The sequence below is a fragment of the Hyperolius riggenbachi genome, chromosome 1 (assembly GCF_040937935.1).
Source record: "Hyperolius riggenbachi isolate aHypRig1 chromosome 1, aHypRig1.pri, whole genome shotgun sequence".
NCBI classification, from domain to species: domain Eukaryota; kingdom Metazoa; phylum Chordata; class Amphibia; order Anura; family Hyperoliidae; genus Hyperolius; species Hyperolius riggenbachi.
This window is the reverse complement of record NC_090646.1, coordinates 1,984,764-2,010,000: the sequence shown is the minus strand read 5'-3', so window position 1 is coordinate 2,010,000 and position 25,237 is coordinate 1,984,764. Positions and strand designations below refer to the sequence as shown.

At 46.2% G+C, this 25,237-nt stretch overlaps 1 protein-coding gene across 3 annotated transcripts in view; it reads right to left on the bottom strand.

The window, feature by feature from the left end:
• The window catches only part of LOC137544856 (peptidase inhibitor 16-like), a 76,783-nt gene that overhangs the window by 7,536 nt on the left and 44,010 nt on the right, over positions 1–25,237 (bottom strand). For all 3 annotated transcript variants that reach the window (XM_068265951.1, XM_068265959.1, XM_068265965.1), the window contains exons 5-6: positions 11,949–13,007; positions 8,092–8,358 (exon numbers count right to left, since the gene is read on the bottom strand). In XM_068265951.1, coding sequence (XP_068122052.1) covers positions 8,099–8,358; positions 11,949–13,007 — 1,319 coding nt within the window. In that variant the 3' untranslated portion in view covers positions 8,092–8,098. The remainder of the gene's footprint in view (positions 1–8,091; positions 8,359–11,948; positions 13,008–25,237) is intronic.

The window sequence follows — 25,237 nt, the reverse complement described above, 5'->3', positions numbered from 1 at the left end:
AATAAGAAGAGCTAAACCATGAGTTATGTCATATAAGGAGAGCTAAACCATGAGTTATGTCATACAAGGAGAGCTAAACCATGAGTTATGTCATATAAGGAAAGCTAAACCATGAGTTATGTCATATAAGGGGAGCTAAACCATGAGTTATGTCATATAAGGGGAGCTAAACCATGAGTTATGTCATATAAGGAGAGCTAAACCATGAGTTATGTCATATAAGGAGAGCTAAACCATGATCTATATCATATAAGGAGAGCTAAACCATGAGTTATGTCAAATAAGAAGAGCTAAACCATGAGTTATGTCATACAAGGAGAGCTAAACCATGAGTTATGTCAAATAAGAAGAGCTAAACCATGAGTTATGTCATATAAGGAGAGCTAAACCATGAGTTATGTCATACAAGGAGAGCTAAACCATGAGTTATGTCATATAAGGAAAGCTAAACCATGAGTTATGTCATATAAGGGGAGCTAAACCATGAGTTATGTCATATAAGAAGAGCTAAACCATGAGTTATGTCATACAAGGAGAGCTAAACCATGAGTTATGTCAAATAAGAAGAGCTAAACCATGAGTTATGTCATATAAGGAGAGCTAAACCATGAGTTATGTCATACAAGGAGAGCTAAACCATGAGTTATGTCATATAAGGAAAGCTAAACCATGAGTTATGTCATATAAGGGGAGCTAAACCATGAGTTATGTCATATAAGGGGAGCTAAACCATGAGTTATGTCATATAAGGAGAGCTAAACCATGATCTATATCATATAAGGAGAGCTAAACCATGAGTTATGTCAAATAAGAAGAGCTAAACCATGAGTTATGTCATATAAGGAGAGCTAAACCATGATCTATATCATATAAGGGGAGCTAAACCATGAGTTATGTCATATAAGGAGAGCTAAACCATGAGTTATGTCATATAAGGAGAGCTAAACCATGATCTATATCATATAAGGAGAGCTAAACCATGAGTTATGTCAAATAAGAAGAGCTAAACCATGAGTTATGTCATATAAGGAGAGCTAAACCATGATCTATATCATATAAGGGGAGCTAAACCATGAGTTATGTCATATAAGGGGAGCTAAACCATGAGTTATGTCATATAAGGGGAGCTAAACCATGAGTTATGTCATATAAGGAGAGCTAAACCATGATCTATATCATATAAGGGGAGCTAAACCATGAGTTATGTCATATAAGGGGAGCTAAACCATGAGTTATGTCATATAAGGAGAGCTAAACCATGATCTATATCATATAAGGAGAGCTAAACCATGAGTTATGTCAAATAAGAAGAGCTAAACCATGAGTTATGTCATACAAGGAGAGCTAAACCATGAGTTATGTCATATAAGGAAAGCTAAACCATGAGTTATGTCATATAAGGGGAGCTAAACCATGAGTTATGTCAAATAAGAAGAGCTAAACCATGAGTTATGTCATATAAGGAGAGCTAAACCATGAGTTATGTCATATAAGGAGAGCTAAACCATGATCTATATCATATAAGGAGAGCTAAACCATGAGTTATGTCAAATAAAAAGAGCTAAACCATGAGTTATGTCATACAAGGAGAGCTAAACCATGAGTTATGTCATATAAGGAAAGCTAAACCATGAGTTATGTCATATAAGGGGAGCTAAACCATGAGTTATGTCAAATAAGAAGAGCTAAACCATGAGTTATGTCATATAAGGAGAGCTAAACCATGAGTTATGTCATATAAGGAGAGCTAAACCATGATCTATATCATATAAGGAGAGCTAAACCATGAGTTATGTCAAATAAGAAGAGCTAAACCATGAGTTATGTCATACAAGGAGAGCTAAACCATGAGTTATGTCATATAAGGAAAGCTAAACCATGAGTTATGTCATATAAGGGGAGCTAAACCATGAGTTATGTCAAATAAGAAGAGCTAAACCATGAGTTATGTCATACAAGGAGAGCTAAACCATGAGTTATGTCAAATAAGAAGAGCTAAACCATGAGTTATGTCATATAAGGAGAGCTAAACCATGATCTATATCATATAAGGGGAGCTAAACCATGAGTTATGTCATATAAGGAGAGCTAAACCATGAGTTATGTCATACAAGGAGAGCTAAACCATGAGTTATGTCATATAAGGAAAGCTAAACCATGAGTTATGTCATATAAGGGGAGCTAAACCATGAGTTATGTCAAATAAGAAGAGCTAAACCATGAGTTATGTCATACAAGGAGAGCTAAACCATGAGTTATGTCAAATAAGAAGAGCTAAACCATGAGTTATGTCATATAAGGAGAGCTAAACCATGATCTATATCATATAAGGGGAGCTAAACCATGAGTTATGTCATATAAGGAGAGCTAAACCATGAGTTATGTCATATAAGGAGAGCTAAACCATGATCTATATCATATAAGGAGAGCTAAACCATGAGTTATGTCAAATAAGAAGAGCTAAACCATGAGTTATGTCATATAAGGAGAGCTAAACCATGATCTATATCATATAAGGGGAGCTAAACCATGAGTTATGTCATATAAGGGGAGCTAAACCATGAGTTATGTCATATAAGGGGAGCTAAACCATGAGTTATGTCATATAAGGAGAGCTAAACCATGATCTATATCATATAAGGGGAGCTAAACCATGAGTTATGTCATATAAGGGGAGCTAAACCATGAGTTATGTCATATAAGGCGAGCTAAACCATGAGTTATGTCATATAAGGGGAGCTAAACCATGAGTTATGTCATATAAGGAGAGCTAAACCATGAGTTATGTCATATAAGGAGAGCTAAACCATGATCTATATCATATAAGGAGAGCTAAACCATGAGTTATGTCAAATAAGAAGAGCTAAACCATGAGTTATGTCATACAAGGAGAGCTAAACCATGAGTTATGTCATATAAGGAAAGCTAAACCATGAGTTATGTCATATAAGGAGAGCTAAACCATGATCTATGTCATATAAGGAGAGCTAAACCATAAGTTATGTCAAATAAGAAGAGCTAAACCATGATCTATGTCATATAAGGAGAGCTAAACCATGAGTTATGTCAAATAAGAAGAGCTAAACCATGAGTTATGTCATACAAGGAGAGCTAAACCATGAGTTATGTCAAATAAGAAGAGCTAAACCATGAGTTATGTCATATAAGGAGAGCTAAACCATGAGTTATGTCATACAAGGAGAGCTAAACCATGAGTTATGTCATATAAGGAAAGCTAAACCATGAGTTATGTCATATAAGGGGAGCTAAACCATGAGTTATGTTATATAAGGGGAGCTAAACCATGAGTTATGTCATATAAGGAGAGCTAAACCATGAGTTATGTCATATAAGGAGAGCTAAACCATGATCTATATCATATAAGGAGAGCTAAACCATGAGTTATGTCAAATAAGAAGAGCTAAACCATGAGTTATGTCATATAAGGAGAGCTAAACCATGATCTATATCATATAAGGGGAGCTAAACCATGAGTTATGTCATATAAGGAGAGCTAAACCATGAGTTATGTCATATAAGGAGAGCTAAACCATGATCTATATCATATAAGGAGAGCTAAACCATGAGTTATGTCAAATAAGAAGAGCTAAACCATGAGTTATGTCATATAAGGAGAGCTAAACCATGATCTATATCATATAAGGGGAGCTAAACCATGAGTTATGTCAAATAAGAAGAGCTAAACCATGAGTTATGTCATATAAGGAGAGCTAAACCATGATCTATATCATATAAGGGGAGCTAAACCATGAGTTATGTCATATAAGGAGAGCTAAACCATGATCTATATCATATAAGGGGAGCTAAACCATGAGTTATGTCATATAAGGGGAGCTAAACCATGAGTTATGTCATATAAGGGGAGCTAAACCATGAGTTATGTCATATAAGGGGAGCTAAACCATGAGTTATGTCATATAAGGGGAGCTAAACCATGAGTTATGTCATATAAGGGGAGCTAAACCATGAGTTATGTCATATAAGGAGAGCTAAACCATGATCTATGTCATAGAAGGAGAGCTAAACCATAAGTTATGTCAAATAAGAAGAGCTAAACCATGATCTATGTCATATAAGGAGAGCTAAACCATGAGTTATGTCAAATAAGAAGAGCTAAACCATGAGTTATGTCATATAAGGAGAGCTAAACCATGAGTTATGTCATATAAGGAGAGCTAAACCATGATCTATGTCATATAAGGAGAGCTAAACCATAAGTTATGTCAAATAAGAAGAGCTAAACCATGATCTATGTCATATAAGGAGAGCTAAACCATGAGTTATGTCAAATAAGAAGAGCTAAACCATGAGTTATGTCATACAAGGAGAGCTAAACCATGAGTTATGTCAAATAAGAAGAGCTAAACCATGAGTTATGTCATATAAGGAGAGCTAAACCATGAGTTATGTCATACAAGGAGAGCTAAACCATGAGTTATGTCATATAAGGAAAGCTAAACCATGAGTTATGTCATATAAGGGGAGCTAAACCATGAGTTATGTCATATAAGGGGAGCTAAACCATGAGTTATGTCATATAAGGGGAGCTAAACCATGAGTTATGTCATATAAGGGGAGCTAAACCATGAGTTATGTCATATAAGGGGAGCTAAACCATGAGTTATGTCATACAAGGAGAGCTAAACCATGAGTTATGTCATATAAGGAAAGCTAAACCATGAGTTATGTCATATAAGGGGAGCTAAACCATGAGTTATGTCATATAAGGGGAGCTAAACCATGAGTTATGTCATATAAGGAGAGCTAAACCATGAGTTATGTCAAATAAGAAGAGCTAAACCATGAGTTATGTCATACAAGGAGAGCTAAACCATGAGTTATGTCATATAAGGAGAGCTAAACCATGAGTTATGTCATATAAGGAGAGCTAAACCATGATCTATATCATATAAGGAGAGCTAAACCATGAGTTATGTCAAATAAGAAGAGCTAAACCATGAGTTATGTCATACAAGGAGAGCTAAACCATGAGTTATGTCATATAAGGAAAGCTAAACCATGAGTTATGTCATATAAGGGGAGCTAAACCATGAGTTATGTCATATAAGGGGAGCTAAACCATGAGTTATGTCATATAAGGAGAGCTAAACCATGAGTTATGTCATATAAGGAGAGCTAAACCATGATCTATATCATATAAGGAGAGCTAAACCAAGAGTTATGTCATATAAGGAGAGCTAAACCATGAGTTATGTCATATAAGGAGAGCTAAACCATGAGTTATGTCAAATAAGAAGAGCTAAACCATGAGTTATGTCATACAAGGAGAGCTAAACCATGAGTTATGTCATATAAGGGGAGCTAAACCATGAGTTATGTCATATAAGGAAAGCTAAACCATGAGTTATGTCATATAAGGGGAGCTAAACCATGAGTTATGTCATATAAGGGGAGCTAAACTATGAGTTATGTCATATAAGGAGAGCTAAACCATGAGTTATGTCATATAAGGAGAGCTAAACCACGAGTTATGTCATATAAGGGGAGCTAAACCATGAGTTATGTCATATAAGGAGTTCAGTTAGATAAGGAGAGCTAAATCATGAGTTAATATAAGGAGAGATAAATTGTGAGTTAATAAATAAAGAGAGCTAAACCATGAGTTATGTCATATAAGGGGAGCTAAACCATGAGTTATGTCATATAAGGAGAGCTAAACCATGAGTTATGTCATGTAAGGGGAGCTAAACCATGAGTTATGTCATATAAGGGGAGCTAAACCATGAGTTATGTCATATAAGGGGAGCTAAACCATGAGTTATGTCATATAAGGAGAGCTAAACCATGAGTTATGTCATATAAGGAGAGCTAAACCACGAGTTATGTCATATAAGGAGAGCTAAACCATGAGTTATGTCATATAAGGAGTTCAGTTAGATACGGAGAGCTAAATCATGAGTTAATATAAGGAGAGATAAATTGTGAGTTAATAAATAAAGAGAGCTAAACCATGAGTTATGTAAAGTTTGTGCTGCTATAACGTTATTCACTAGCGCTGTTTAGTGAATCAACTCCATGGAGACCTACATATATTATCATGGGATCGGTTGAAAAGGGCGCCGGAGCTGCCTGTAGGAAAAGGGCGCCGCCATAGACATCAATGTTATTTCTGGAAATATGGGTTACAAGGTGTAGAAAAGGGCGCCCGAGTTTTGATATAGGCTACAAGCGGGCTCCCCTTTGTAGCCCATATTTTTTCGGCTACAAGGTTTTCGGCTACAGTAGGGCGCCCCTTTGTAGCCCATATTTTTTTCGGCTACAAGGTTTTCGGCTACAGCAAGGTGCCCCTTTGTAGCCCATATTATTGCCTTTTTTTTTGTAGCCTTTGTTTTTATATGGGCTACAAGTGCTGGAAGCCGAATTATTTCATTCCCCCACTATCCATGGCGCCCTGGAGGGGGAATAGTAATTTACACATCCCGGAGTTTTTTTGTAGCCGAAGTTTTTATATGGGCTACACCAGGCGCCTTTTTTGTAGCCGAAGTTGGTATATATGGGCTCCACCAGGCGCCCTTTTTTACCGGCGCCCTTTTCATGTAGATCCATTATCATTTATTTGTTTAGAACTTGTAGATATTGGCAAGTCAATTTAAATCCTCATAATTCACACAATACCTGGATAGGGATTTTGTATAATATTTCCAATTTGTTTACCTTAATTCTCTCTGAACACATAGAACTTTCGGATTACACAAATACTGGAATAAACCCCACGTATCTCACAGAAACTAATAACTAATTCTCCAACAAAGGTTTGAGGAAGAAGAGAAAGCAATTATTGGTTAGCCTGGTTTGGCATGGCAATGCGTGGTTAGCCTGATGCTACGTGGCCATGCGTGGTTAGCCTGATGCTACGTGGCCATGCGTGGTTAGCCTGATGCTACGTGGCCATGCGTGGTTAGCCTGGTTCGGTGTGGCCATGCGTGGTTAGCTGATGCCACATGGCCATGCGTGGTTAGCCTGGTTCGGTGTGGCCATGCGTGGTTAGCTGATGCCACATGGCCATGCGTGGTTAGCCTGGTTCGGTGTGGCCATGCGTGGTTAGCTGATGCCACATGGCCATGTGTGGTTAGCCTGGTTCGATGTGTCCATGCGTGGTTAGCTGATGCAGCATTGCCATGTGTGGTTAGCCTGGTTCGGTGTGGCCATGCGTGGTTAGCTGATGCCACATGGCCATGCGTGGTTAGCCTGGTTCGGTGTGAGAAAGCAATTATTGGTTAGCCTGGTTTGGCACGGCAATGCGTGGTTAGCCTGATGCTACGTGGCCATGCGTGGTTAGCCTGATGCTACGTGGCCATGCGTGGTTAGCCTGATGCTACGTGGCCATGCGTGGTTAGCCTGGTTCGGTGTGGCCATGCGTGGTTAGCTGATGCCACATGGCCATGCGTGGTTAGCCTGGTTCGGTGTGGCCATGCGTGGTTAGCTGATGCCACATGGCCATACGTGGTTAGCCTGGTTCGGTGTGGCCATGCGTGGTTAGCTGATGCCACATGGCCATGTGTGGTTAGCCTGGTTCAATGTGTCCATGCGTGGTTAGCTGATGCAGCATTGCCATGCGTGGTTCGCCTGGTTCGGCAAGGCCATGCGTGGTCAGCTGATGCCACGTGGCCAGGTGTGGGTAGCTGATGCAACGTGGCCATGGGTGGTTAGATAATGCAGTGTGGCCACGTGTGGTTATCTGATTCAGTGTGGCCATGCATGGTTAGCCTGTTGCTGCATGGTTAGCCTTGTTTGGCATGGCCATGCGTGGTTAGCTGATGCTATGTGACCATGCGTGGTTAGTCTGGTTTGGTGTGGCCGTGCTTGGTTAGCTGATGCCGTGGGGCCATGCGTGGTTCACCTGGTTTGGCAAGGCCATGTGTGGTTAGTTGGGGGAATGAGGTGGCTATCCATGCAAGGTGGTGACCAGGACTGGGACAGATTTCTCATGCAGAGACACGGGAATGATTACCAGATGATGAACTGTTATTTAGCCTCAGCACAAATGTGGCCTACATGTGACAAGATCCTAGAGGATGGACATCATAGTAGTTACGTGACATCTCTCACCTGACTGTTAGCTCTTTGGCTCAGTGAGGTTGTCCTCCATGTAGAGGCTGTAGATTGTCCTCTTGTATCCCAAGGATTTGCAGGGCTTCTTGGGACTTGGCCATGTGTTCGGCCAGACTTGGTTGGATGAGCTTCTCCGAGGTGCAGCATTGGTTGTACGATAAAGAGGGAATATCGAGTGTGACGAGAGACAAGGGTAAGGACAGAATGCCCTGCGGGTGGGAACAAACGGCGGGCTGGAGATGTGGTTTCCATAATATGTCCCCTCTGAATATGAACAATGAAGAAATATGGAGACAAATGTGTCAGTGTGGATGACGTAAACACGATATGTCTGACAAATACCATACATAATTCTCAGGATTATATTTCATTGCTTGTTATGAGGGAAAGTAATGAATGGATGGATGGATAGAGGGTGGATGGATGGATAGAGGGTGGATGGATGGATAGAGGGTGGATGGATGGATAGAGGGTGGATGGATGGATAGAGGGTGGATGGATGGATAGAGGGTGGATGGATGGATAGAGGGTTGATGGATGGATAGAGGGTGGATGGATGGATAGAGGGTGGATGGATGGATAGAGGGTTGATGGATGGATAGAGGGTGGATGGATGGATAGAGGGTTGATGGATGGATAGAGGGTTGATGGATGGATAGAGGGTGGATGGATGGATAGAGGGTGGATGGATGGATAGAGGGTGGATGGATGGATAGAGGGTTGATGGATGGATAGAGGGTGGATGGATGCAAAGCCCTACACTGGCTCCCTATCTGCTTGAGGATCAGTTTTAAGGTTTTGTGCCTTACCTACAAATCTGTGCACAAGACCTGCCCAGCCTACATTTGTGAGCTCACCAACAGATATATACCTGCCCGCACCCTCCGGGCCTCCAATGATCTCCGCCTACAAATCTGTGCACAAGACCTGCCCAGCCTACATTTGTGAGCTCACCAACAGATATATACCTGCCCGCACCCTCCGGGCCTCCAATGATCTCCGCCTACAAATCTGTGCACAAGACCTGCCTAACCTACATTTGTGAGCTCACCAACAGATATATACCTGCCCGCACCCTCCGGGCCTCCAATGATCTCCGCCTACAAATCTGTGCACAAGACCTGCCCAGCCTACATTTGTGAGCTCACCAACAGATATATACCTGCCCGCACCCTCCGGGCCTCCAATGATCTCCGCCTACAAATCTGTGCACAAGACCTGCCTAACCTACATTTGTGAGCTCACCAACAGATATATACCTGCCCGCACCCTCCGGGCCTCCAATGATCTCCGCCTACAAATCTGTGCACAAGACCTGCCTAACCTACATTTGTGAGCTCACCAACAGATATATACCTGCCCGCACCCTCCGGGCCTCCAATGATCTCCGCCTACAAATCTGTGCACAAGACCTGCCTAACCTACATTTGTGAGCTCACCAACAGATATATACCTGCCCGCACCCTCCGGGCCTCCAATGATCTCCGCCTACAAATCTGTGCACAAGACCTGCCCAGCCTACATTTGTGAGCTCACCAACAGATATATACCTGCCCGCCCCCTCCGGGCCTCCAATGATCTCCGCCTACAAATCTGTGCACAAGACCTGCCTAACCTACATTTGTGAGCTCACCAACAGATATATACCTGCCCGCACCCTCCGGGCCTCCAATGATCTCCGCCTACAAATCTGTGCACAAGACCTGCCTAACCTACATTTGTGAGCTCACCAACAGATATATACCTGCCCGCACCCTCCGGGCCTCCAATGATCTCCGCCTACAAATCTGTGCACGAGACCTGCCCAGCCTACATTTGTGAGCTCACCAACAGATATATACCTGCCCGCACCCTCCGGGCCTCCAATGATCTCCGCCTACAAATCTGTGCACAAGACCTGCCTAACCTACATTTGTGAGCTCACCAACAGATATATACCTGCCCGCACCCTCCGGGCCTCCAATGATCTCCGCCTACAAATCTGTGCACAAGACCTGCCCAGCCTACATTTGTGAGCTCACCAACAGATATATACCTGCCCGCCCCCTCCGGGCCTCCAATGATCTCCGCCTACAAATCTGTGCACAAGACCTGCCTAACCTACATTTGTGAGCTCACCAACAGATATATACCTGCCCGCACCCTCCGGGCCTCCAATGATCTCCGCCTACAAATCTGTGCACAAGACCTGCCTAACCTACATTTGTGAGCTCACCAACAGATATATACCTGCCCGCACCCTCCGGGCCTCCAATGATCTCCGCCTACAAATCTGTGCACAAGACCTGCCTAACCTACATTTGTGAGCTCACCAACAGATATATACCTGCCCGCACCCTCCGGGCCTCCAATGATCTCCGCCTACAAATCTGTGCACAAGACCTGCCCAGCCTACATTTCTGAGCTCGTCAACAGATATATACCTGCCCGCCCCCTCCGGTCCTCCAATGATCTCCGCCTACAAATCTGTGCACAAGACCTGCCCAGCCTACATTTCTGAGCTCGTCAACAGATATATACCTGCCCGCCCCCTCCGGTCCTCCAATGATCTCCGCCTACAAATCTGTGCACAAGACCTGCCCAGCCTACATTTCTGAGCTCGTCAACAGATATATACCTGCCCGCACCCTCCGGGCCTCCAATGATCTCCACCTACAAATCTGTGCACAAGACCTGCCCAACCTACATTTGTGAGCTCACCAACAGATATATACCTGCCCGTCCCCTCCGGTCCTCCAATGATCTCCGCCTACAAATCTGTGCACAAGACCTGCCCAGCCTACATTTCTGAGCTCGTCAACAGATATATACCTGCCCGCACCCTCCGGGCCTCCAATGATCTCCGCCTGACCTCCCCACGCATTTCTCATTCCCATGCACACTTACAAGACTTCTCAAGAGCTGCCCCCACCCTATGGAACTCCCTTCCACTTCCACTCAGACTCGCTCCTTCCTTCAACACCTTCATGCAAGCCCTCAAAACACATTTCTTTAAAATGGCCTACCTCACCTCTACTACACTCTAACTCTCTGTCAATCACCTTTTCCACAGTCCTACCTTATGTGTCCCCCCACCCTTTAGATTGTAAGCCTTGGCAGGGCCTCCCCCTCCCTCTTACTTGTTTTTGACGGGTCTCTGTAAACCACATTTTATACCCTGATTGTATGTATAACCCTGTGCTATGTTGTATAACCGTTTGCTACCTCTCTGTCTGTCACCCCTTGTTTACATTGTATGTATCCCTATCTATTGTCCAGCTCTGCGTAAGATGTTGGTGCTTTATAAATACAATAAATAATAATAATGGATGGGTGGATGGATGGGTGGGGTGGTGGATGGATGGATAGAGGGTGGGCGGATGGATGGAGGGGTGGATGGATGGAGAGGGATGGATGGGTGGGGTGGTGGATGGATGGATAGAGGGTGGGCAGATGGATGGGTAGAGGGTGGATGGATGGGTAGAGGGTGGATGGATGAATGGGCGGATGGATGGGTGGGGTGGTGGATGGATGAATGGGCGGATGGATGGGTGGATGGATGGGTGGGGTGGTGGATGGATGGATAGAGGGTGGGCGGATGGATGGGTAGAGGGTGGATGGATGGGTGGGGTGGTGGATGGATGAATGGGCGGATGGATGGATGGATGGATGGGTGGGGTGGTGGATGGATGGATGGGCGGATGGATGGGTGGATGGATGGGTGGGGTGGTGGATGGATGGATAGAGGATGGGTGGATAGGGATGGATAGACCAATATAGGATAGATGATGACAGACGTTAAGGGTTCCGGAACATGGATTTAGTTGTAGATATAGGAATTGCCAGCCTGGATTTCTCTCATTGTCTCCACTTACCGGAAGCACCGGATTTAAATCCCCACCTTCCACCTTTAGACATAAAGTTTGTTTTGAGCTGATGTTTCTTAAAGTTTTCCTTGTATTTCTGTTGCTTCTTCTGCATGTTTGCAGTTTCTTGGGCAGTCTTTTCACCGGTGTAGGAAGGTTGTTTCTTCGTGTCTTTCTGGTCTTTCTTTGTTTTTTTAGATGGTGCTGGTGGCAACAGTAAAGACTGGAGCATTGGAGTTTTGGTTACAGCTTGAGCTGGACTGTCCTTTGGCTGGTTCTTGCTGACTAATGCAGAAATGTCCCCATGTAATGTCTTCTTAGGTAGAGGTGAAACATCGTTAAGAGTAGGAACTGTACTTCCTTCCCCTTCTACTTCTGGTCCATCATTGGAAAATGCTTTGTCCTTAGTGGTTCCTGATGGAGAAGTTGGCTTGGTAGAAGGTTGTTTGGTCATATAAGCACTTTCTAAGGTGCTGTCTGTTTGAGGAGGCTTTGGAGAAACCGTGAATGTATTGAGTGAGCTGGGCTCACCGGATTCTGTAACTGTCTGGTTGACGTCCAGCTTCTCAGTGGACTGAGCCAGACTGTCCTGGCTGGTACTTGGATCCAAAATGGTGTCAGATGGTTGTGTTACCAGCTGTGGACCTGCATCGTCTGCAGTGTCTGAAGAACTGATAGCCAAACTGCTTGGAGTTAAGTCCGATATCTGCTCTAGCTTTGTCATGTCTGGCAAAGCTGGCATCACTGATATGTCTGGCAGAAGTGGTGAATCTGTGGTTGGCACAGGAGGTGGCACTGATGTGCCTGGTGCAGCTGCTGGTGTCAGTATCTCTGACACAGATGGTGACACTGTTGTGTCTGATTCCGCCATTGCTGATGTAATGTCAGGTTGAAACACTGATGTTGCATCAGGTGTCAATTCCAATAATTTGTCTGGTGACCACTCAGTGGTGCCTACGGCTAGTTCTGATGCTGTTGACTGCTCAGCTGTGTCTGATGCGGCCTCTGTTGTACCAGATGCCAATTGAGATGTTGCTTCTGGCAAATCTGTGCTGCTTTCCTTCTCCGCTAAACATGACCACAAACAAAAACATTTCCTGTTACACTGGAACAAATCTGAAGTTCAACAGCAAGATGTCAGAAGTTGCAATGAGATGTTACACGTTAGGTAGACTTAGGGTTAGGTGGTCACATCACAGAAGGGTTCAGAGAGAGAGTTTGCTAATGATCATCCCAGCCACGTGAGAAGTAAACCTGTGTGACTTACATATTAAGAGGGTTTAAAATTTGAGTGAATTTGTTGGCGAATAATGAATATGAATGTGCTTTATAAATTGGAGGTGGGGGTGAGTCAAGGCGGTAAAAGTTAGGTGAATTCTCTCCACGCCTCTAAAGACAAATCACATAGCTGTAAGTGATAAAAGCAATGTCTAGTATTACTAATTAAAACATTTCATGAGGACAGTAAAATGACTTCGGAACAGTTTTTAGGCCTCCACCAAAAAGTTGGCCATTTACCAGGTCTTGGTTGCAGCATTTGCAGAAGAAGTCTGTAATGTCAGAAGCTGGAATTAGTGGATCTCCACTGTGGACTTGCATAACATTTCTGAAGGTTATCAAATCTGATCTAAGGAGACCTCAGAAGAACAGAGAGTAGAGACATTTGGGATGAAGCACAGGGGACCCCATACCAGGGCCTCTCCTTGGGCATTGGAACTAGGAGTTCAGCCAATCCCACAGAAAGCTTTGCCTTATTATTTTCTGTTTTTTAAGCTTAACAAAAAATTGTAAAGCAGAATAACAATCTCTCATCTGTGTTCGGAGCCCACCCTGACCTCCTGGTTTTGTGGATGATGTCAGAGGGCTGAACTGCTTCTTGTGAAAAGATATTTAGATGATTTGGTTCACTTTGGAACTAAGAAAACATGTGATGAAGGGCCGAAGGGTGTGAAGACTTAAGTAATCGCTCACAGATTAGGCACTTCTGAAATGGGGCTGTAGGAAGTACCAGAGCCAAGTGCATAAATGCAGATAATGATGTGTGAGTGCTGAGCACACTGAAGGCTTACATGCTGATGACAATGAGGACCAAACACTGACCTCCATGGCAGAAAGACTGATCTTCCCACAAGGCTATAATGCCAAGATGTTCTGTGAAGAAGAACTGGCAGCCTGGTTCTGCTGAAATACTCATAAAGGACAGTTACATGAAGGGTCATACTGGGTACTGACCAAGCTAAACGTGTGAGATTTATATTTGTTGGGTATTTTTTGTTTGTTCTTTGGCAGTTAAGAACAAAAGAAACTTGATTATTCTACTGACTCAGTCTCTAGTCTTCTGACTTATGCCTGGTACAGAGTATGATGGAAACCTACTGAGCTGCATTGCTTTATTAGAACTTAGAAGATCCAAGGGATATTTCTTGAGGGACACTTGTTAGGCGGGTTCTTTCCTGGGAATCTGCAGGAGCTGCACCTTTTGGAACAAGATGGCACATGCACTTTGCAAGGATAAACAATGTTGTTTTGAGTAATCTTTTAAAGTCAAAAGCATTCCCAAAAACAGGAATTGCCTTGGAGATAACTTAAGGGTACACCTTTTCATGATACGTCACCTTAGTGAAGAGGAGTCCTGATTTAATTATTAAACAGCATTTGTAATTCTACCTTCTTCCCCCATTTTTGGTGCTACTAATACCCACCAAACTCACTGATTGCTGTCAACAGATAGTTATGCTGTCCTGAGATGGCCATGGGTTCCCTATCCCAGCAGAGACCACAGGCAGCCCAAAGAAAAGGAAATAGAGGACAGTGAATTATGGCACCTGCCCATGACTGCAGATAGTGGACAACAAACCAAGGCACCTGTCCATGACTGCAGATAGTGGACAACAAGCCAAGGCACCTGCCCATGACTGCAGATAGTGGACAACAAGCCAAGGCACCTGCCCATGACTGCAGATAGTGGACAACAAACCAAGGCACCTGTCCATGACTGCAGATAGTGGACAACAAGCCAAGGCACCTGCCCATGACTGCAGATAGTGGACAACAAACCAAGGCACCTGTCCATGACTGCGGATAGTGGACAACAAGCCAAGGCACCTGCCCATGACTGCAGATAGTGGACAACAAACCATGGCACCTGTCCATGACTGCGGATAGTGGACAACAAGCCAAGGCACCTGTCCATGACTGCAGATAGTGGACAACAAACCATGGCACCTGCCCATGACTGCAGATAGTGGACAACAAACCAAGGCACCTGTCCATGACTGCAGATAGTGGACAACAAACCAAGGCACCTGTCCATGACTGCAGATAGTGGACAACAAACCAAGGCACCTGTCCATGACTGCAGATAGTGGACAACAAACCATGGCACCTGTCCATGACTGCAGATAGTGGACAACACGCCAAGGCACCTGTCCATGACTGCAGATAGTGGACAACAAACCATGGCACCTGCCCATTACTGCAGATAGTGGACAACAAACCATGACACCTGTCCATGACTGCAGATAGTGGCCAACAAACCATGGCACCTGTCCATGACTGCAGATAGTGGACAACAAACCATGGCACCTGCCCATTACTGCAGATAGTGGACAACAAACCATGAGACCTGTCCATGACTGCAGATAGTGGCCAACAAACCAAGGCACCTGTTCATGACTGGAGATAGTGGCTAATAAGCCAAGGCACCTGTCCATTACTGCAGGAGGACAATAAGCCATGGCACCTGCCCATGACTGCAGATAGTGGACAACAAACCATGGCACCTGTCCATGACTGCAGATAGTGGACAACAAACCAAGGCACCTGTTCATGACTGCAAATAGTGGACAACACGCTAAGGCACTTGTCCATGACTGCAGATAGTGGACAACACGCTAAGGCACCTGTCCATGACTGCAAATAGTGGACAACAAACCAAGGCACCTGTCCATTACTGCAGATAGTGAACAACAAACCATGGCACCTGTTCATGACTGGAGATAGTGGCTAATAAGCCAAGGCACCTGTCCATTACTGCAGGAGGACAATAAGCCATGGCACCTGCCCATGACTGCAGATAGTGGACAACAAGCCAAGGCACCTGTCCATGACTGCAGATAGTGGACAACAAACCAAGGCACCTGTCCATGACTGCAGATAGTGGACAACAAACCATGGCACCTGTCCATGACTGCAGATAGTGGACAACAAACCATGGCACCTGTCCATAACTGCAGATAGTGGACAACAAGCCAATGCACCTGTCCATGACTGCAGATAGAGGACAACAAACCAAGGCACCTGTCCATGACTGCAGATAGTGGACAACAAACTAAGGCACCTGTCCATTACTGCAGATAGTGGACAACACGCTAAGGCACCTGTCCATGACTGCAGATAGTGGACAACAAACAAAGGCACTTGTCCATGACTGCAGATAGTGGCCAACAAGCCAAGGCACCTGTTCATGACTGCAAATAGTGGACAACAAACCAAGGCACCTGTCCATTACTGCAGATAGTGGACAACAAACCATGGCACCTGTTCATGACTGGAGATAGTGGCTAATAAGCCAAGGCACCTGTCCATTACTGCAGGAGGACAATAAGCCATGGCACCTGCCCATGACTGCAGATAGTGGACAACAAGCCAAGGCACCTGTCCATGACTGCAGATAGTGGACAACAAACCAAGGCACCTGTCCATGACTGCAGATAGTGGACAACAAACCATGGCACCTGTCCATGACTGCAGATAGTGGACAACAAACCATGGCACCTGTCCATAACTGCAGATAGTGGACAACAAACCAAGGCACCTGTCCATTACTGCAGATAGTGGACAACACGCTAAGGCACCTGTCCATGACTGCAGATAGTGGACAACAAACCAAGGCACCTGCCCAAGACTGCAGATAGTGGACAACAAGCCATGGCACCTGTCCATTACTGCAGATAATGGACAACAAGCTAAGGCACCTGCCCATGGCTGCAGATAGTGGACAACAAACCATGGCACCTGTCCATGGCTGCAGATAGTGGACAACAAACCAGGGCACCTGTCCATTACTGCAGAAAGTGGACAACAAACCAAGACACCTGCCCATGACTGCAGATAGTGGACAACAAACCAAGGCACCTGTCCATTACTGCAGATAGTGGACAACAAACCAAGGCACCTGTTCATGACTGCAGATAGTGGACAACAAGCCATGGCACCTGTCCATGGCTGCAGATAGTGGACAACAAACCATGGCACCTGTCCATGACTGCAGATAGTGGACAACAAACCAAGGCACCTGTCCATGACTGCAGATAGTGGACAACAAACCAAGGCACCTGTCCATGACTGCAGATAGTGGACAACAAACCAAGACACCTGCCCATGACTGCAGATAGTGGACAACAAACCAAGGCACCTGTCCATGACTGCAGATGGGGGACAACAAATCAAGGCACCTGTCCATTACTGCAGATGGGGGACAACAAACCATGGCACCTGTTCATGACTGCAGATAGTGGACAACAAGCCATGGCACCTGTCCATGACTGCAGATAGTGGACAACAAACCAAGGCACCTGTCCATGACTGCAGATAGTGGACAACAAGCCATGGCACCTGTCCATGACTACAGATAGTGGACAACAAACCAAGGCACCTGTCCATGGCTGCAGATAGTGGACAACAAACCATGACACCTGTTCATGACTACAGATAGTGGACAACAAACCAAGGCACCTGTCCATGACTGCAGATAGTGGACAACAAACCAAGGCACTTGCCCCTGACTGCAGATAGTGGACAACAAACCAAGGCACCTGTCCATGACTGCAGATAGTGGACAACAAACCAAGGCACCTGTCCATGACTGCAGATAGTGGACAACAAACCAAGGCACCTGTCCATGACTGCAGATAGTGGACAACAAACCAAGGCACCTGTCCATTACTGCAGATAGTGGACAACAAACCAAGGCACCTGTCCATTACTGCAGAAAGTGGACAACAAAGCAAGGCACCTGTCCATGACTGCAGAAAGTGGACAACAAGCCAAGGCACCTGTCCATGACTACAGATAGTGGACAACAATCCAAGGCACCTGTCCATTACTGCAGATGGGGGACAACAGATAAAGGCACCTGTCCATTACTGCAGATAGTGGACAACAAACCAAGGCACCTGTTCATGACTGCAGATAGTGGACAACAAACCAAGGAACTTGTCCATGACTGCAGATAGTGGACAACAAACCAAGGCACCTGTCCATGACTGCAGATGGGGGACAACAAACCATGGCACCTGTCCATGACTGCAGATAGTGGACAACAAGCCATGGCACCTGTCCAAGACTGCAGATAGTGGACAACAAACCATGGCACCTGTCTATGACTACAGATAGTTGACAGCAAGCCAAGGCACCTGTCCATGACTGCAGATAGTGGACCACAAACCAAGGCACCTGTCCATGGCTGCAGATAGTGGACAACAAGCCAAGGCACCTGTCCATTACTGCAGATAGTGGACAACAAACCAAGGCACCTGTGCATGACTGCAGATAGTGGACAACAAACCATTGCACCTGTCCATGACTGCAGATAGTGGACAACAAACCAAGGCACCTGTCCATGACTGCAGATAGTGGACAACAAACCATGGCACCTGTCCATGACTGCAGATAGTGGACAACAAGCCAAGGCACCTGTCCATGACTGCAGATAGTGGACAACAAACCATGGCACCTGTCCATGACTGCAGATAGTGGACAACAAGCCAAGGCACCTGCCCAAGACTACAGATAGTGGACAACAAACCAAGGCACCTGTCCATGACTGCAGATAGTGTACAACAAACCAAGACACCTGCCCATGACTGCAGATAGTGGACAACAAACCAAGGCACCTGCCCATGACTACAGATAGTGGACAACAAGCCAAGGCACCTGCCCAAGACTACAGATAGTGGACAACAAACCAAGGCACCTGTCCATGACTGCAGATAGTGGACAACAAAAAAAGGCACCTGTCCATGACTGCAGATAGTGGACAACAAACCAAGGAACCTGTCCATGACTGCAGATAGTGGACAACAAGCCAAGGCACCTGTCCATGACTGCAGATAGTGGACAACAAACCAAGGCACCTGTCCATTACTGCAGATGGGGGACAACAAATCAAGGCACCTGTCCAAAGTGGACAACAAGCCATGGCACCTGTCCATGGCTGCAGATAGTGTACAACAAACCATGGCACATGTCCATGACTACAGATAGTGGACAACAAACCAAGGCACCTGTCCATGACTGCAGATAGTGGACAACAAGCCATGGCACCTGTCCATTACTGCAGATAGTGGACAACAAGCCAAGGCACCTGTCCATGACTGCAGATAGTGGACAAAAAGCCATGGCACCTGCCCATGACTACAGATAGTGGACAACAAACCAAGGCACCTTTCCATGGCTGCAGATAGTGGACAACAAACCAAGACACCTGTCCATGACTCCAGATGGTGGACAACAAGCCAAGGCACCTGTCCATGACTGCAGATAGTGGACAACAAACCAAGGCACCTGTCCATGACTGCAGATAGTGGACAACAAACCAAGGCACCTGTCCATTACTGCAGATAGTGGACAACACGCCAAGGCACCTGTCCATGACTGCAGATAGTGGACAACAAACCATGGCACCTGTCCATGGCTGCAGATAGTGGACAACAAACCAAGACACCTGTCCATGACTGCAGATAGTGGACAACAAACCAAGGCACCTGTCCATGACTACAGATAGTGGACAACAAACCAAGGCACCTGTCCATGACTGCAGATAGTGGACAACAAACCAAGGCACCTGTCCATTACTGCAGATGGGGGACAACAAACCAAGACACCTGCCCATGACTGCAGATAGTGGACAACAAACCAAGGCACCTGTCCATGACTGCAGATAGTGGACAACAAACCAAGGCACCTGTCCATTACTGCAGATAGTGGACAACACGCCAAGGCACCTGTCCATGACTGCAGATAGTGGACAACAAACCAAGGCACCTGTCCATGACTGCAGATAGTGGACAACAAGCCAAGGCACCTGCCCATGGCTGCAGATAGTGGACAACAAACCATGGCACCTGTCCATGACTGCAGATAGTGGACAACAAGCCAGGGCACCTGCCCATGGCTGCAGATAATGGACAACAAGCTAAGGCACCTGCCCATGGCTGCAGATAGTGGACAACAAACCATGGCACCTGTCCATGGCTGCAGATAGTGGACAACAAACCAAGACACCTGTCCATGACTGCAGATAGTGGACAACAAACCAAGGCACCTGTCCATTACTGCAGAAAGTGGCCAAAAAACCAAGGCACCTGTCCATGACTGCAGATAGTGGACAACAAACCAAGACACCTGCCCATGACTGCAGATAGTGGACAACAAACCAAGGTACCTGTCCATGACTGCAGATAGTGGACAACAAACCAGGGCACCTGTCCATTACTGCAGAAAGTGGACAACAAACCAAGGCACCTGTCCATGACTGCAGATAGTGGACAACAAACCAAGACACCTGCCCATGACTGCAGATAGTGGACAACAAACCAAGGCACCTGTCTATTACTGCAGATAAGGCGACAACAAATCAAGGCACCTGTCCATGACTGCAGATAGTGGACAACAAACCAAGGCACTTGCCCCTGACTGCAGATAGTGGACAACAAACCATGGCACCTGTCCATGACTGCAGATAGTGGACAACAAACCAAGGCACCTGTCCATGACTGCAGATAGTGGACAACAAGCCAAGGCACCCTTTCCATGGCTGCAGATAGTGGACAACAAACCATGGCACCTGTCCATGACTGCAGATAGTGGACAACAAGCCAAGGCACCTGTCCATTACTGCAGATAGTGGACAACAAGCCAAGGCATCTGTCCATGACTGCAGATAGTGGACAACAAACCATGGTACCTGTCCATGACTGCAGATAGTGGACAACAAACCAAGGCACCTGCCCATGACTGCAGATAGTGGACAACAAGCCAAGGCACCTGTCCATTACTGCAGATAGTGGACAACAAGCCATGGCACCTGTCCATTACTGCAGATAGTGGACAACAAGCCATGGCACCTGTCCATGACTGCAGATGGGGGACAACAAACCAAGGCACCTGTCCATGACTGCAGATGGGGGACAACAAACCATGGCACCTGCCCATGACTGCAGATAATGGACAACAAACCAAGGCACCTGTCCATGACTGCAGATAGTGGACAACAAGCCAAGGCACCTGTCCATGACTGCAGATAGTGGACAACAAGCCAAGGCACCTGTCTATGACTGCAGATAGTGGACAACAAGCCAAGGCACCTGTCCATGACTGCAGATAGGGGACAACAAGCCATGGCACCTGTCCATTACTGCAGATAGTGGACAACAAACCATGGCACCTGTCCATGACTGCAGATAGTGGACCACAAGCCAAGGCACCTGTCCATGACTGCAGATAGTGGACAACAAACCAAGGCACCTGCCCATGACTGCAGAAAGTGGACAACAAACCAAGGCACCTGTCCATGACTGCAGATAGTGGACAAAAAACCAAGGCACCTGCCCATGACTGCAGATAGTGGACAACAAACCAAGGCACCTGTCCATGACTGCAGATAGTGGACAACAAACCATGGCACCTGTCCATGGCTGCAGATAGTGGACAACAACCCATGGCACCTGTCCATGACTACAGATAGTGGACAGCAAGCCAAGGCACCTGTCCATGACTGCAGATAGTGGACAACAAGCCAATGCCCCTGTCCATGACTGCAGATAGTGGACAACAAACCAAGGCACCTGTCCATGACGGCAGATGGGGGACAACAAACCAAGGCACCTGTCCATGACTGCAGATGGGGGACAACAAACCATGGCACCTGCCCATGACTGCAGATAATGGACAACAAACCAAGGCACCTGTCCATGACTGCAGATAGTGGACAACAAACCAAGGCACCTGTCCATGACTGCAGATGGTGGACAACAAGCCATGGCACCTGTTCATGACTGCAGATCGTGGACAACAAACCATGGCACCTTTCCATGACTGCAGATAGTGGACAACAAACCAAGGCACCTGTCCATGACTACAGATAGTGGACAACAAACCAGGGCACCTGTCCATTACTGCAGATAGTGGACAACAAGCCAAGGCACCTGTCCATGACTGCAGATAGTGGACAACAAGCCAAGGCACCTGTCCATTACTGCAGATAGTGGACAACAAACCAAGGCACCTGTCCATGACTGCAGATAGTGGACAACAAGCCAAGGCACCTGTCCATGGCTGCAGATAGTGGACAACAAACCAAGGCACCTGTCCATGACTGCAGATAGTGGACAACAAGCCAAGACACCTGTCCATTACTGCAGATAGTGGACAACAAACCATGGCACCTGTCCATGACTGCAGATAGTGGACAACAAACCAAGGCACCTGCCCATGACTGCAGATAGTGGACAACAAGCCAAGGCACCTGTCCATGACTGCAGATAGTGGACAACAAGCCATGGCACCTGTCCATTACTGAAGATAGTAGACAACAAACCATGGCACCTGTCCATGACTGCAGATAGTGGACAACAAGCCAAGGCACCTGTCCATGACTACAGATAGTGGACAACAAACCAAGGCACCTGCCCATGACTGCAGATAGTGGACAAGAAGCCAAGGCACCTGTCCATGACTGCAGATAGTGGACAACAAACCATGACACCTGTCCATGACTGCAGATAGTGGACAACAAACCAAGGCACCTGTCCATGACTGCAGATGGTGGACAACAAGCCAATTCACCTGCCCATGACTGCAGATAGTGGACAACAAACCAAGGCACCTGTCCATGACTGCAGATAGTGGACAACAAACCATGACACCTGTCCATGACTGCAGATAGTGGACAACAAACCAAGGCACCTGTCCATGACAACAGATAGTGGCCAACAAACCAAGGCACCTGTCCATGACTGCAGATAGTGGACAACAAGCCAAAGCCCCTGTCCATGACTGCAGATGGTGGACAACAAGCCAAGGCACCTGTCCATGACTGCAGATAGTGGACAACAAACCATGACACTTGTCCATGACTGCAGATAGTGGACAACAAACCAAGGCACCTGTCCATGACTGCAGATGGTAGACAACAAGCCAAGGCACCTGCCCATGACTACAGATAGTGGACAACAAACCAAGGCACCTGTCCATGACTGCAGATAGTGGACAACAAACCATGACACCTGTCCATGACTGCAGATAGTGGACAACAAACCATGGCACCTGTCCATGACTGCAGATAGTGGACAACAAACCATGGCACCTGTCCATGACTGCAGATCGTGGACAACAAACCATGACACCTGTCCATGACTACAAATAGTGGCCAACAAACCAAGGCACCTGTCCATGACTGCAGATAGTGGACAACAAGCCAAAGCCCCTGTCCATGACTGCAGATTGTGGACAACAAACCAAGGCACCTGTCCATGACTGCAGATGGGCGACAACAAACCAAGGCACCTGTCCATGACTGCAGATAATGGACAACAAACCAAGGCACCTGTCCATGACTGCAGATAGTGGACAACAAACCAAGGCACCTGTCCATGACTGCAGATAGTGGACAACAAACCAAGGCACCTGTCCATGACTGCAGATAGTGGACAACAAACCATGACACCTGTCCATGACTACAGATAGTGGACAACAAACAAGGGCACCTGTCCATGACTACAGATAGTGGCCAACAAACCAAGGCACCTGTCCATGACTGCAGATAGTGGACAACAAGCCAAAGCCCCTGTCCATGACTGCAGATTGTGGACAACAAACTAAGGCACCTGTCCATGACTGCAGATGGGGGACAACAAACCAAGGCACCTGTCCATGACTGCAGATAATGGACAACAAGCCAAGGCACCTGTCCATGACTGCAGATAATGGACAACAAACCAAGGCACCTGTCCATGACTGCAGATAGTGGACAACAAACCAAGGCACCTGTCCATGGCTGCAGATAGTGGACAACAAACCAAGGCACCTGTCCATGACTGCAGATAGTGGACAACAAACCAAGGCACCTGCCCATTACTGCAGATAGTGGACAACAAGCCAAGGCACCTGTCCATGACTGCAGATAGTGGACAACAAACCAAGGCACCTGTCCATGGCTGCAGATAGTGGACAACAAACCAAGGCACCTGTCCATGACTGCAGATAGTGGACAACAAGCCAAGGCACCTGCCCATTACTGCAGATAGTGGACAACAAGCCAAGGCATCTGTCCATGACTGCGGATAGTGGACAACAAGCCAAGGCACCTGTCCATTACTGCAGATAGTGGACAACAAGCCAAGGCATCTGTCCATGACTGCAGATAGTGGACAACAAACCATGGCACCTGTCCATGACTGCAGATAGTGGACAACAAACCAAGGCACCTGCCCATGACTGCAGATAGTGGACAACAAGCCAAGGCACCTGTCCATTACTGCAGATAGTGGACAACAAGCCATGGCACCTGTCCATTACTGCAGATAGTGGACAACAAACCATGGCACCTGTCCATAACTGCAGATAGTGGACAACAAGGCAAGGCACCTGTCCATGACTGCAGATAGTGGACAACAAACCAAGGCACCTGCCCATGACTGTAGATAGTGGACAACAAACCAAGGCACCTGTCCATGACTGCAGAAAGTGGACAACAAACCAAGGCACCTGCCCATGACTGCAGATAGTGGACAACAAGCCAAGGCACCTGTCCATTACTGCAGATAGTGGACAACAAGCCATGGCACCTGTCCATTACTGCAGATAGTGGACAACAAACCATGGCACCTGTCCATAACTGCAGATAGTGGACAACAAGCCAAGGCACCTGTCCATGACTGCAGATAGTGGACAACAAACCAAGGCACCTGCCCATGACTGCAGATAGTGGACAACAAACCAAGGCACCTGTCCATGACTACAGATAGTGGACAACAAGCCAAGGCACCTGTCCATGACTGCAGATAGTGGACAACAAGCCAATGCTTCTGTCCATGACTGCAGATAGTGGACAACAAACCAAGGCACCTGTCCATGACTGCAGGTGGGGGACAACAAACCAAGGCACCTATCCATGACTGCAGATGGGGGACAACAAACCATGGCACCTGCCCATGACTGCAGATAATGGACAACAAACCAAGGCACCTGTCCATGACTGCAGATAATGGACAACAAACCAAGGCACCTGTCCATGA